This window comes from Puma concolor, chromosome A1 (genome assembly GCF_028749965.1).
Source record: "Puma concolor isolate L17-30 chromosome A1, mPumCon1.1.hap2, whole genome shotgun sequence".
Classification (NCBI taxonomy): domain Eukaryota; kingdom Metazoa; phylum Chordata; class Mammalia; order Carnivora; family Felidae; genus Puma; species Puma concolor.
The window spans coordinates 194,261,526-194,276,926 of record NC_141667.1 but is presented as its reverse complement, the minus strand read 5'-3'; the positions used below and the strand labels follow the sequence as shown (position 1 = coordinate 194,276,926).

Here is a 15,401-nt window from a genome sequence, read left to right as displayed (position 1 = left end):
TTTCCTGAGTTGTTAATTTTAGACACTCTGACCAGTGTGAGGTGGTATCTCAGTGTGGCTTTGATTTGTATTTCCCTGATGATGAGTGACGTTGAGCATCTTTTCATGTGTCTGTTGGCCATCTGGATGTCTTCTTTGGAATAGTGTCTATTCATGTCTTCTGCCCATTTCTTCACTGGATTGTTTGTTTTTTAGGTGTTGAATTTGGTAAGTTCTTTATAGGTTTCGGATACTAGTCCTTTATCCGATATGTCATTTGCAAATATCTTTTCCCATTCTGTTGGTTGCCTTTTAGTTTTGTTGATTGTTTCCTTTGTAGTACAGAAGCTTTTTATCTTGATGAGGTCCCAATAGTTCATTTTTGCTTTTAATTCCCTTGCCTTTGGAGACATGTCGAGCAAGACATTGCTGCGGCTGAGGTCAAAGAGGTTGTTGCCTGTTTTCTCCTCTAGAAATTTGATTGTTTCCTGTCTCACATTTAGGTCTTTCATCCATTGTGAGTTTATTTTTGTGTATGGTGTAAGAAAGTGGTCTAGTTTCATTCTTGTGCATGTTGCTATCCAGTTCTCCCAGCACCATTTGCTAAAGAGACTGTCTTTTTTTCCATTGGATGAGAGTATCCAGTTTAAATGGTGATGGGAAGGAGGCACATAGATGTTGCAGATACAAATGAGAAAATAATCAGCTGAGCAAAGTGTTAGGGAAGGAGAAGATCATAGCACAGTGATGGGATTTACCTTTAGACAGGAGGGCTATACGTTTTCCATTTTGAAGATAGAAATAAAGATTATGTTAAGATAAAAGTGAGTTTGTAGGTTTGGTGGTAAGAATTTAGGTAGTTCCTGTCTAATGGCTATACTATAATGGCAGGAGATGTGCTAATGTCACAGTTTTGAGGAAATAGAATTTTAAAATAGCCACACAGTAAATGAGTGATATATATTATGGAAACATCAAATAATTGCCAAGTTGAAACACCATGTGTTTCTAGTAGTACCACCATTCTATGTAATTTTTCTCCAGTAGCATTCAGCATGCTAGGTGTCAACATGGGGAAGATGGACAGGTGGATTGGCCCAGAATTAGATTCCACCTTCTCTTAGGTATGCATATTATACATGTTCAGATCTCTTGTTAAATTGTAAGGTTGGAATTACCTTTATATTCTTTATGTCACCTACATTTGGAATACTGTGGAAAAAGCCAAAAGTTAAACAGACAAGATGAGTTCATATCACAGCTTTGCTACTTGACAGCCATGGATTCTTGTGATGATAATTGAACCCCTCTAAACTTAGTTTCCTCGTGTGTGAAAGTAATATCTACTTTGCAGGACTATATGAGAATGAAATACTGTAGTAACATTCCTGGCATGTCACAGGCACATAACTCTATAAAGGTGGTTCCTTTTTCTTTTTCCCTTCTGTTTCAAAATTCAATTCATATGTTATGTATGCTTTGAAGTTCTCTGTAACTTGACAAAGAAAAACTTATCTTTTTTTTCTACCTCTTTCCAATAGTTTTTTAAATATTTCTATTAATGTTCACATCACTATATATCATAATTATGCATGTGTCTTTCCCAGTAAAGTACTTCATTCTTCCTTGTATATTAGCCTTTTAGCACAGTATTTAGCACATAATAAGTACTCAGTTGAATGTTTGTTATGGCCCTTTACAGTCTTCCACTATAATTGCACTTGAAGCTGTCAAACAGAATAGTCAAATAGAAAGCTTTAGAAACTAGCCTTTAATATATCCTCATCCCCTTCCCTCAGATAGTAAAATACACTCTGACAACTGATAACATTTTAACTGAAGAAGTACGGAAGGTCTCTTACACCCAAGAACAATTTCAGAGATTTATCTGAATGTAGCCACTAGGAAGTCCTATCTGAAAAGTTTGTCTAGGGGCGCCTGGGTGGCTCAGTCGGTTGAGCGTCTGACTCTTAATTTTGGCTAAGGTCATGATCCTAGGGTCGTGGGATCGAGCCCCATGTCAGGCTCCGTGCTAAGTGTGGAGCCTGCTTGGGATTCTCTCTCTCCCCCTCTGTGCCTCTCCCCCACCCGCATGCTCTCTGTCTCTCTAAAATAAAATTAAAAAAAAAAAAAAAAGCTTTGAAAAGTTTGTCTACAGTAAAGCTATTCCTAAAACCCTGGATGCAGCAACCTCTATGGGTATCCAGCCTTTAAGGAATGGTATATGTTCATGGGCAGTATCTATTTCTAAGACTTAAGTAAGGTTCTTCTACCCCTTCGCTTAGTGCCTCTACCAATAATATCTTTCAGGGTCTACAGGCATTTCAGTTTGTATTTAACCAGAATTAACCAACCACTCCTTACTACGGTACATAGAATATGCAAAGCCCCATACTTGCCTAAATGTTGTAGTCCCATTAGCCCAGATAACTTACCCCTTACTGCAGTGTATATCACCTAACAAAAAGAAAACAAACCTGCAGTTAGCCAGGTTTCTTAAAAGTGAAGTCACAGTATAATTATCATTCTTTTATGGTATGTTTATGTTCCCGGATTCTAACTCGTTATGTTCTTTGTGATTTCTCGGAAAGTTTCAGGGACATTTCAGCACCACAAGTGCCCCTTAGGCAATCCACTTCATAAAGGGTTCAAATAAATTACATATTTCTATATGTGTGTCATTCCTTTTGGTTCCTACTTCACTGTTTTGACATTTTCTTAAGAGTACCTTTTTTACATGTTTTTTTATATACTTCTGTAGTTACATTTTACATCATCCTAAAAAAAAAAACACCGAGTGCAGAAGTTAATTTTTCTTTAAATGAAAATGCAATTATTTCTCAGATTTATACATTTCTCATCTTAGTGGTACTCTTCCAGTTAAAATTTGCTTTGATTTGCTGGGTTTCAGTGAGTATTTTAAAGAAAGACAATTATTATAGTGAAAACCTAAAGCACACATACAAAGGAAGTCATATTTTTTCTATAAAGTTTTAGAATGCTTATTTTTTCCATATAAGGGTATGTGAACTCAGGTCCAAGGAAATTCAGGGAGTAAAATATTGCAAAAAATACTCATTGATAATCTCGAATTTACATATACTTTTAAAAGTATGCCAGAACCAAACCTATTACATATCAGTAATAATAATATCTTGAATTTTTATAGCTTCTTTTTACCAAAATGTTTACAACATTTTCAGATTATGTTATACTAATATACATACGGATCAGTTATAGATTGCTTTCAACCAAGTGTGTTTGGAAATATGGAATCAAAGAAAGCAAACGTTTTAAATTATTCCTTCATATTGAGAGACCTGGTCTTTTGCTTGTGCCTTCTAGAATTCAAGAGCACTGGGGCACCTAGGTGGCTCAGTCAGTTAAGTGTCCAACTCTTGACTTCAGCTCAGGTCATAATCTCACATTTCATGAGTTCAAACCCCACATTGGGCTGTGCTGACCGCAAAGAGCCTGCTTGGGATGCTCTCTCTCCCTCTTTCTCTGCCCCTCCACAGCTCTCTCTCTCTCTTTCTAAAAATAAATAAATAAATAAACGTTAAAAAAATTTTTTTTTAATAGAATTCAAGAGCATTGAACTTTTTCCCAAAATAGGTGCTTTTCAGTTAATAATAAGAATGCTTAATATTTGTATATTACTTTAGAGTTGTTTATACTCATTTACTTTATTTAAGCCTCACAGGAACCCTATAATGGTCTTTTACCCATTTCACAGAAATAACAACTGAATCTCAGTTATCCATTTTGTAGAAAGTTAATAACTCTTCTCAGTTTTGAATTGCATAAAAGACATGTGAGTTTCTTTTAGATTGTACTCTGGTGGACCTCTGTGTTTATGTGGACTTGTACAGAACTCAGAGGAACTAGGTCAAATTATTTTGATTTTTGGGGCGCCTGAGTGGCTCAGTCAGTTGAGTGTCCACCTTTGGCTCAGGTCATGATCTCATGGTTCATGAGTTTGAGCCCCACATTGGGCTCTGTGCTGACAGCTCAGAGCCTGGAACTTGCTTTGGATTCTGTGTCTCTCTCTCTCTCTGCCCCTCCCCCACTCATACTCTGTCTCTCTCTCTCTCTCAAAAATAAATAAACATTAAAAAATTTTTTTTAATTTATTTTGATTTTCATAAGTATTTTGGCTTTAATCTTTCATCATCTTTAAAATTACAAATATCTTTGTTGTATATTACAAGCAAAACTATGTCTTGTGTGAAGCAATATATCTCATCATAAAAATATTTTATCTGAAAAAAGAAAAATAAATAAAAATATTTTATCTGCGTATATATGTCCTTTTAACTTTTTTCACATCATATTTTCATATCTACTAGGTATCATATAGACCTGTTATTTTCTAGTTTTTTAAATATTTTAGAATGAAATATGTTTTATTTCCACTATATTTCAGAAGTTTGGCATATTTTCTTTTAAATAGGAAGTACATTTCTCTGACCTTTTTTTTAATCAGTAAGGGACAAGTAAATGACCTCCTACTATCATTTCTAACCTTGTGTTTTTATGACTTAGAACTGTAGCAGTTTGTAACAAACCACACAATTCTAAGACATGAGGAGATGCACAAAATGCAAAGCTATAAGATAAGTCCCTGGAAATATGTGGTGACCAAGAGATTGTGAACAATGATGTGAGATAATTATGATCATAATCCTGTTAGGTACCATATTAGCACTATTTTGATGTAACTTAAGTCACTGATCACATATCAAGGAGCTAACACAAAGAAGACTAAGAATAAAACATTGAGAAAGTATAGGCACTGGAGTGAGCCACACTCGGGAAACCAGCCCTCAAAATAGAGCACAGTGTTTAGAGACTGAAGTCGATGATGGACATCAGCTAGAACATGCATAAAAACCTATCAGATTATACTAACAGAGTAAAGGCCAGAAACTAGACAGCAACTAGATGATACTGTTTCAGAGGGAAAGCTGGGCACCAAGAGAGCATGAATACCAGAAGACAGAGCAGTTAGAAGTCCAAGATGTATAACCCAGCAATCAGAAGAGATAAAGGTATGTACAAACCAATCAGCAGAATCAAAGTGCCCATACTTCTGTTGTAAGTTCAACAATGGCAGCGATTTCAACTCAGGGGCCTACTCTACTGTATTAACACTAGCTTCTTCTGCCTGACCTTAAGATTATATCCAAGTTCAGGAAAGAATGTACCAGGTGATTAGTTACATCCCTTAGGCTATGACAGCACAGTAGTCTCTCATTCAAGTAAATACTTGAGCTCTTGCTAAGCTTTCAGTCATAGATAAGGTATGGTTCCAAAAATGTGAATGTCATCTTAAATACATTAGAATAAGAAGTAGATAAGCCTTACTCTACTCTTCGCTGGCCAAGACTTTTTTCTTTGTTCTGTTCTAGGCCCAAAACTTTTAAATACTAGAAGATAATCTGAGGAAAACAATCAGGATAGTGAAAGAATTCAAGAATTCTTTTTAGTCATAAAAGGGATGAATGAACTGGGAGTATTTACAGAAGAAATGATTCAGAGAGATGTAAGAAATTCAAAGTAAGCATGTGAAAGAAGCAGTAATAGACTTGTTATACATGTCTCCAAAGGCTAGAATTAAAACCTAAGGATAGACCTCATAAGGAGACATGTTTTATTTGTTTTCCTTTGCTTTGTTGCTTTGTTGTTGTTGTGTTGTTTTGTTTTGTATAGAGTCTGGGTTAAATAACTTGAAGATCACTTCCAAACCTGAAAGTGTGTGTATCGAAGTCTTTGATAGAAGATAGATGTTCTATTGTGTAAATAATGACAGCTTTGAACCCAGAAAGACCTGCACTCTAGGGAGACGTTAGCCTACAAATGGGAACAAGTATTTTGATGGGAAGACTGAGGGACTGGAAAAGAGGGGTTTGCAGTCGTAGATACTGCTACTGTTCTCTAACAGTTCTGCCATACAAAATCTGCTTTATCTGTTGTTCAGAGTGTAGTGGCATTGGCATTCAAGGTATATTTTAAATTCCTCAAAAATCACATATTAAAACTCTCTCCTGGGGTGCCTGGGTGGCTCAGTCGGTTAAGTATCTGAGTCTTCGGCTCAGGTCATGATCTCACAGTTCTTGAGCTTGAGCCCCGAGTTGGACTCTGTGCTGACAGCACGGAACCTACTTGGGATCCTCTCTCTCCCTCTCTCTTTGCCCCTCTCCTGCTCACATACACATTCTCTCTCTCCCAAAATAAAGAAATAAACTTAAAAAAAAAAAAAAAGAATATTTAAAAAATATCTCCACTGAAGTATTTTCAAGTTGAAATGATTTGAGGTCTGAAATCTGCTTTGAAATGTTTCAAAAAAAACTGGTAAGGGAATAGATAAAACATTGTTGACAGAACAATCTGGCACTTCCTCAAACAACTAAACACAGAAATGTAGAAATACCATATGACCCAGCAATCCACCCCTAGGTATATACCTAGGAGAAATGAAAACAGGTCCACACAAAAACTTGTGCATGAATCTTTATAGCAACATTATTCACAGCAGTCAAAAAGTGGAAACAACCTGGGGCGCCTGGGTGGCTCAGTCGGTTAAGCGGCTGACTTCAGTTCAGGTCATGATCTCGCGGTCCGTGGGTTCGAGCCCCGCATCGGGCTCTGTGCTGACAGCTCAGAGCCTGGAGCCTGTTTCAGATTCTGTGTCTCCCTCTCTCTGACCTTCCCCCGTTCATGCTCTGTCTCTCTCTGTCTCAAAAATAAATAAATGTTAAAAAAGAAAATTTTTTTTTTAAAAAGTGGAAACAACCTAAATGTCCATCCGCTGATGAATGGATAAACAAAATACAGAATAATCAGATAATAGAGTTTTATTTGGCCATTAGAAGGAATTAAGTAGTGATATGTTACAACATGGATGACCCTTGAAAATGTTATGCTAAATGGAAGAAGCCAGTAACAAAAGATCACATATTTTATGATTCCATTCATATGAAATGTCTAGAACTGGAAAATCTACACAGGCAGAAAAAAGATTAGTGGTTACTTAAGGCTGAGAAGTTGAGAGTAAGGTGGGATAGCAGAGTGATTCCTAAAGGAGTCCAGGTTTCTTTTTGAAGTAAAAGTTTCATAATGGACTATAATAATAGTGGGTAATCGTAATGTCTGCGAATATACTAAAAAACATTGGATTATATAGTTTAAATGGATGACTGTATGGTGGTGAATTGTATCTCATTAAAGCTGTTTGACAAAACAAATCTGGCAAAATGTTTATCATTGGTATAGTTAGCCAATAGAAATTGAGAGCTTCATATGCTCTCGTCTTTGTATGTTTGAAAATTTCCATAATAAAATGTTTTTTAAATACCCTTTCAGATGAAATTTAAATATCCAAAATATGTATGTACTTGGTTTAAAACAAGGTTGGTTTTTACCTTGTGTTTACCTCAAGTAGGAAAGATGCACAGAATTATCTGACTTAGTAGCCATGACACATTGTTATTCGTATGTAAAAACACTTACATTTGACCTCTAGTGGAGCACATACTTTGCATTATACTTGTCAGAGCTATTTTCATCAAGAAATGCCATCTATGTGTCCCCTTGCCAACATCTTTGCAGAGTTTACAACTTTCAGCAATTTATTGGCATCAACTACGCAATTCTGTTAAGCAGCTGCTGTGTAGTTGAGCTGTTTTAATATACCACCACTCTCTGTGCATAGTTTCTACTAAATGGCCGAGATATACGATTCTGGATTTACGAGAGCAGTTTATCACGTTTGTAGAGATTATTTCTGCAGTAACAATCGTCATCGTCCTCATCATCATCATCTAGAAGTTTTATAAGAATGTCCTTGCCCTTAATTCTTCCATTTTGAACACTAATTATTTCACTTCAATGTGGTTTGTATTGTTTCATTTCATTTCAGTTTTACCCTAAGTCTCAATTGTTCAGCCAGATGCAGTTCTGGAGTTGTTAATTTTAAAGAATGGTTCATTCATTCTGAAGTTACTGTAATTTTTTTATGTATTTGATATACTAGATTGTAACATAAATACTGTTCACTTTTTGGAAATCAGTATAAGAGTATATCAGAATTAATGAATATTATTATAAATCAGACCATGTTATAGATTAGTATTTAAAGGTCTCAAACTAGTGATTTAAGGGAAAGAGGACTGGGGCATGGCACTTCTACAGTATTTTAATTTTTCCATGAACAAGTAATAGCATTTTTAAAAACAGGAATTTTTTAAAAATATTTTCAGAAATGGCTTTCTAAATTAACGGAACATTTGCCAAGAAGAGGCTAAACCTGCCAAAATAAGGGACTCTGGATTAGGGCACTCTACGTTTTCTCATTTTGGAGAAGAGCGCCTACTTTCTGCAAGAAGACCTTCAAGTGAAGCTTACTAAACAGTTTCTCTCATCCACATAGAGATTGTACTCAACTGTCTCATTCATATGAGTGAAACAAAAAAAACAAAAAGAAAACTTTTAATGTGGTTCTTTGTTCATAAATTGGAACACACACCAAAGACTGTCAGAAACGGAAAGAAAATAATTAGCATAAGAGGGGAAAAAATTACAATAAACAGGGGCTCCTGGGTGGCTCAGTTGGTTAAGCGTCAGACTTTAGCTCAGGTCATGATCTCACGATTCATGGGTTTGGGCCCTGTGTTGGGCTCTGTGCTGACAGAACCTAGAGCCTTCTTTGAAATCTTTGTCTCCCTCTCTCTCTGTCCCTACCCTGCTTGCACTCTGTCTCTCAAAAATAATATAAAACATTTATTTAAAAAATTTTAATACAAAAAAAATCACAATTGAGAAACTGACCCTGTTCTCCAAAGAAAACAAAAACAAAATTCCATAGCAGAAAAGAACTTACAAAGTAGCTATAATTCGTTTTTTCAGAAAGATTTGAGAAAGTAGTATTTCCATAAAATAAGAAACAGTGAACAAAAAAAAAGGTGATACTTTCAAAATTCCTAAATTAAAAGTCATGAAATTATTATAAGTAAGTAAAAATGCCAGGACAGGATGTGAGGAAAAGTCAACGAGCTCTCCTAAAATTTAGAAAAAGGAAAAAAGATGGAAACTAGCAGAGAAAAGTTAAACAACATAGAATATTCCAGAGAAAGAAAATACCTACAAAGAAATAGGAATCAGCTTGGCATCATAGTTCTCAGAAACTCGACTTTATTTTTTTTTCAATTTTTTAAAATATTTATTATTTTTGAGACAGAAAGAGAGCAAGTCAGGGAGAGGCAGAGAGAGAGGGAGACACAGAATCCAGAGGGGCTCCAGGCTCTGAGCTGTCAGCACAGAGCCCAACGCGGGGCTCAACCTCATGAACCATGAGATCATGACCTGAGCCAAAGGTGGACACTCAACTGACTGAGCCACGCAGGCGCCCCAAAAATCAAAATAATTTGACCTAGTTCCTCTGAGTTCTGTACAAGTCCACATAAACACGGAGGTCCACCAGAGTACAATCTAAAAGAAACTCACATGGGCCCAACACGGGGCCCAAACCCACGAACCGCAAGATTATGACCTGAGCTGAAGTTGGATGCTTAACTGACTGAGGCACCCAGGTGCCCCAGAAACTTGACTTGAGGAAACAAAGAAGTAATGCCATGCAAGTCCTAAAGAAAAGTACAATATTTTCTTCCACAGTAACTTCTCAGAAAATTACCAGATTGTGTGCCATCAAATAACAAAGAGAGAGAGAAGTACAAGAAATACTGGAACTTGCCAAGATAAATAATAAAGAAATAAAGTAATAAAAAGAAATTTCAGGATAACAACTGTGCATCAGTCTTAAAAGCAGTCAGTACAAAATTGAGTCCAGTTAATAGCATTATTAAGAAACTAGATAATCTTAGGAAAGATGGAAAAACGCATATATTGTTTCCATCAATGAGGAAAAAAAATAGAAGGCAGGAACTCTAGAAGAGGGAAGGAAATATCTGTAAAAAATGTCAGAGTCCAAACAGGACAAGTAAATGATATGATTTTGAGCAATAGATGCAGTATAAGAAAAAAGAATTCAGTTGAACATGATACTTGAAACATTCTCCTTTGAACATCAGAGGTTCCCTTCCTGTGGATCTAATCATACGCTCTGCTCTACAGTGAACAGTATTTGTAAATCATTACATAGTAGTACAAATAACCCTACTGACCAGTCAAAAAAGGACAGTTGTAGAGCAGAGAAAAGCAGAATCAAAAGCTAGAGAAATGAAATGCCAAAGTCAAGTCCAAACAATAAGAGCAGAATCTTAAATAGGAGATGGAGCCAGTGATCAGGAGCCAGGCAAGAACATGGTGAGAATCAAACCAGATCAGGAACAAACCAGAAGATCTCAAGGTGACTTCATCTCACCAAAGGATTCTGTTTTGTAGTGACAAGCAAGTTTTCTAGCTCGTGTACGTTATGTTGGTTTGTTTATTTTCGTTTTGTCAGTCTAAGAATTGGAATCTCACAACTATAACCATTTATTTGTAATAGTAACAACCAAATAAGGCATGACAATTTATGCCAAAAATTAGGTGAAAAATATATTAAAATATTGCCATGGTTAGGAAGACTCAGTATTATATAAGTCCGTTCTTTCTAAGTTTTTCTTGTAATTTAACATAATTCCACCCCTATTTCTATGAATATAGCCCTAAAAATACTTGAATCATTAAACATTATAACAGTGTGACATGGGGGCATGAATTGACAGACTATTGGTATAGAGTTTAAAAGTCCAGAAATAAATCATATACTTATATGAAAATTTAGTATAAGATAAAGATAAGCATCTGAAGTGGGTGAACATATAATGTTATTATAGAATAGCTATGGGGGAAAGATGTTGAATCCACACCCTTCACCATAAGCTAGGATAAACTTCAAACAGATTAGAGGTCTAAATGTTTGAAAAGGAAAAGAAAAACCATAAAACTATCTTGAGGAAAATGGAAGAAGAAAACACAGAGAAGGCTGTACAATGAGAGATTGATATATTCAGCTACATCAGAATCAGAAAGTTCTGCATAGCAAAAAAAAAAAATTTTGTTTAAGTGTAAACATAGTCAAATAAAATATAAACAAGGGGGAAGAAAAACTGCCACTCATACTACAAAGGGCTCTAACATATAGAGAGCTCCTTGAAATGCAGAAGAAAATGACCAATCATCTGGGAGAAAAATGGGCCAAGGATATCAACAGAAAAGGAAATATCTTTATAAATATAGGAGAAGCTGCTTAACCTCCCAACAGAAGAAATGCTAAATAAACACATTCACTTATCCGACTGGCAAATATCCAAAAAAGTAACACAAGCGTAGATATTATCAATTAGGAAACTGAAGTTCATTGAACAGAATGAACAGATTGTGTAAATTTACATAGTTAATAACAGAGTCACGAATAGATGTGTCTTTGACTTCTAACCTAACTAAAATATTTCCAGTACATGTGCTTGCTTTTCTATGTGTTCAGTAGATGATGTTATTCTAGATTGTATATGATGTTACAGTGGAATTTTCTTTCCCCAAATTTACCATTGGTATAAAAGGGGGTGGATCATTTATGACCAAGCATAATAAAACTGAACAAAATTTTTCTACATGTTCTTTTGGTATCCATTGTAGCTATATCATCTTAATAGGATTTTTACAGAACTGTGTTGCTTAAAAAGTGTTCTTTATCTAGATTTCAGAAACCATGCTAACATTGTTTAATGCAATCAGATGGACAAAGGTAGACTATGACAGCACCATAAATTGAGTGGTCCTTGTGTGGATAAAGCAACGACATATATGATTTCCCTTCTGTCTCTTGACCAGCATCAGGAATGAGCTGCTTCCTGTAACTGCTCCTATACCGGCGGCAGAAGGAAGCCCAAGAGAAACCAAATTATGGCTCCTCTAGGGCACCTAGGAGCCAAAACCCTCTGCCTAGTGTACCTGCAACTCCTTCCTGTTCTCCCTCCTCATCCTCGTTGCCCTCCCTGTCCCCTTCCCCAGCAAATATGAATGATCCTCTTCACTGTGTTAATCTGGAGACTAGTAGTAGGCTGTATTAAAGCTTATTTTTTCCTATTATTTTACCTTCATGCTATGATACAAAAGTTATGGCAAGTAAATTTAGGTTCTTCCAGATAGAAAGTTTTCTTTTGATAGGCTGAGAGTCCATCATCTCCCCTTTCCCTTCTACTTACCATGGAAAGTAGAACACGAGCTAAAATCTACCATAATACCAGACATGTTTAACATCAAATCAGTGATTAGGTACTTCACTCTAGGGAACATATAAATGAAATAATCTTGAAAGCAAAAAGAGCCCTCCAAAGGCTCAAATAATATTCTATCAGATTGGCAGTGTCTGAAGGTATACACATTTCATGTCCAGCGGCCAAGCCAACCCCAGTACTGCAGAAAGGAGAAAAAGGATTCTGGCACCATTTCTTCCAGCTCCTCTGTTGGCCCTAAGATTTATTAAGGCTCGGTGGCTTGAACTCAACAGCTATGTTTTAAAATACTCACTCAAGCTAGATGGTTCTAAATAGAACTAATGACAGCCGGGGGTGGGGGGGGGGAAGGCCTGTAGGAACTTGCTCTGACACAGAGCTGATGTCTATAAACAGATTAGTAGAAGGGAGCAGAACATCTCTCTACCTCCATAACTCTTATGTCTTGGCATGAAAATGAAATAAAATAATAGGAAAAAATTATTTCCAGCACAGCCCACCATTATTCTACGGAAGTAAGGTAAAGAAAAGTTTAGTCTGTCCTCCAAATGCTTGTGTTTCATTGAATGAATTTAGTAATTAATCATAAATATCCACTAATTAGTGTTAGATGCTGAAGGTTTCAGTGTGGGGAGAAATAAAAGACAAAATAGACTTGGAAGAGGAAATGACTGAAAATTGTGATCTGTGCTCTTATTTAAGAGGTTCAGCATAATTAATTCATAGTTCAAGCAGCCACTGCTAAAGCCAACTCCAGTTTTCACTTGTAAAAGAAGAGGGAATGGTACGGTTTAAAAAATCCTGAAATTGTATGGAACTTAAGGTTTGAACTGGTGATTAGTAGGCAAGAAAAAAAGTTTTGCATTCTTTTTCCTTTACCTTCTTTATATAAGGCATCAAAAGGAAATGGGATAATTGAAGAGGCAGAAGAGAAAAACTTAAGTACCTAACTCATCTACTCACCAAACAGGTATAGAAAAACTGCAGTGGAACATGGCAATGTAAGCGGTTCCCAAATTTGTCTGTTAGAATCACTTGGAGAGCTTTAGAAAATTCCAAAGCTGAGGCCATATCCCAGCCCAGTTACTCACAATCTCTGGGGGAGTGGGGCACAGGAATCAATAGTTTTTGAAGTGCCACAGGTGATTCCAATATGCAGAAATATCAGGAACCCACTAGAGTATGGAATTACCGATTTATCACTTACTATACTAAAAATATTGATACTAATCGATTATTATGTGCATCATTGTACATGGGCATGTTATGTTTTAACATCAGTCATGATTAGTCTGCTTGCTAAAATCATTCTTGCCATTATGTTCTATCTTCATTTATCAACAGGAATTGGCGACAATGAAACAGATTGTCACCAATATGCGCAGTAAGCGTTCTGAGGACCAGTTACTTCTTACTAAAACAGAAGCAAAAAATATGACAGAAGATCATAAATCAAAGATTTTAAATGTGCCTAGAGAACATGAAGACAATATATTTATACCCAAACCAACACTCTTTGTAAGTACAATCGAAATTAACTTAGAATTTTAATATCTCTGATTTTCATAAATATATTTTAAATTTCTTGCCTCTTATTCATATTGGTTTTAAACTACTTTTAATCATTTTATTAAAAGGCCTCGAGAGAGCTGTATTAATCCCACTTCTGAATGTATGTGTTACCTACCTTACAGCTGATAGTGGGGTTTTATATTTTTAGTTACTATATTAGACTTGCCCAGAAATTAGCCTTAATGTAGCATTTACCTCCTTCAGCCTCCAGGACTTCTAGGGGAATCAGGAAGACATTTTGTATAATTTTTTAATTTATTTAAGAATAAAAAGGAATGCAGAATATCACCTGCCCCCTCTTATTTGTAAATTAGTATATTTTGCTCTAAGAGGTTCTTCGTAAAGTATAAAACCAATCATATTAATATAAACTGAAATACATTATTAGGTAGAAATGTACAGGCACAGAAATCATTCAGAGAACAAAAAATCAGAAAACTTTGGATTGATAATACAGAAAATACTGAAAATGGTGTTTTAACAAATAAAAATAAGAATAAAAAGACAACAGAATCAAACAGGATTAACATTATTAAATATTACACTTCAGCATCGTTTCCCATCCTTTAATTTCTCAGAAGAAGTGTGATTTTTACCATCGGAACAGAAACTAAAAACCAGACAGATTTTCTGTATGATATTCTGATTTAGTGAGTCCCCAGAATTTCATTTTTTAAAACTTAAAACTAGATGATTGTAAGAATTAGTCAAGTATAGGAGTTTCTGATCTAAGCTATTTCTGTATACATTCAGATAATGCTCAAGATCAATGAGATATGGTGATTACTTGGTGCAACATCCTTTTAAAAAAAAATGACAGAGTTACAATTTAGATAAAATAAGGGATAATTACTGTAAGGATTCATGTGGCAGTAATGGAGGCTGTGCTAACAGGAGAGAGAAAACAGGAGGCCTAGATTGACCAGCCAGGAAACGAGACAGCTATACGGATTTCCGGATTTCCACAGCTGTGTCCTGGGATCTTTTCCTCTGGTAGCACACCAGCTTCTCTTTGTTTCTCTCCCAATTTCTGCTTACTCATAGTTTCCACTTCCTCATCAACTTGCACTTGGCCCCTTGTCTTGAGACATGTTTCCTTCTCAGATCTACTCTGTTATAACCTAGTTCTCTCTGTAAGTTCCAAAAACAAGAATCTGATTGGTGCAACTTATTTTTGTTGGGTAAAACCCCTTTGTGGTGAGACTTGTTAAGGTTATTAGTCAGCCTATTGAATGGCCACTCGTACTAGTGAGCAGGGATCACATGGTACCAAATAAAGCTGCCTACAGCTATTTATTCCAAAGCACCGTGGCTCCGAAAGTGGGCTAAGATTATGGCAGACGATATGATATGTCTATTATATTATAATCTATAAGAAAAGAACAAACTGCATAGATGTTGATGGGAAAAGTAAGGTCAGATGAAAACCACGAGGTACAGCCAAATAGTTAAAGCCTATCACGCCCTCTGATCTGCTTTTCTGACCCTTCTCTGTTCCAAGCAATGAGCTATTCCTTCTAACCCTGATCTCCTGTATTTCTCACTTTGGATGATAACTGATTCTGATATCTTGACTGTACCCAGTGTATAATTAACAGTAAAATTTCTCCA

The 15,401-nt window shown here is 35.9% G+C and overlaps 1 protein-coding gene across 4 annotated transcripts in view; it reads left to right on the top strand.

Moving 5' to 3' along the window:
- Positions 1-15,401, top strand: part of PIBF1 (progesterone immunomodulatory binding factor 1) — a 214,689-nt gene that overhangs the window by 191,155 nt on the left and 8,133 nt on the right. For 3 of the 4 annotated variants that reach the window (XR_015252640.1, XM_086710673.1, XM_086710666.1), the window contains one exon: positions 13,563-13,736. Coding sequence is in view for 3 of the 4 variants with exons in the window: in XM_086710673.1 (XP_086566799.1) it covers positions 13,563-13,736 (174 nt within the window). In the remaining variant the exon portion in view is untranslated. Of the gene's footprint in view, positions 1-13,111; positions 13,189-13,562; positions 13,737-15,401 lie in introns of those variants that run through there. The other variant, XM_086710681.1, reaches the window with a different exon arrangement.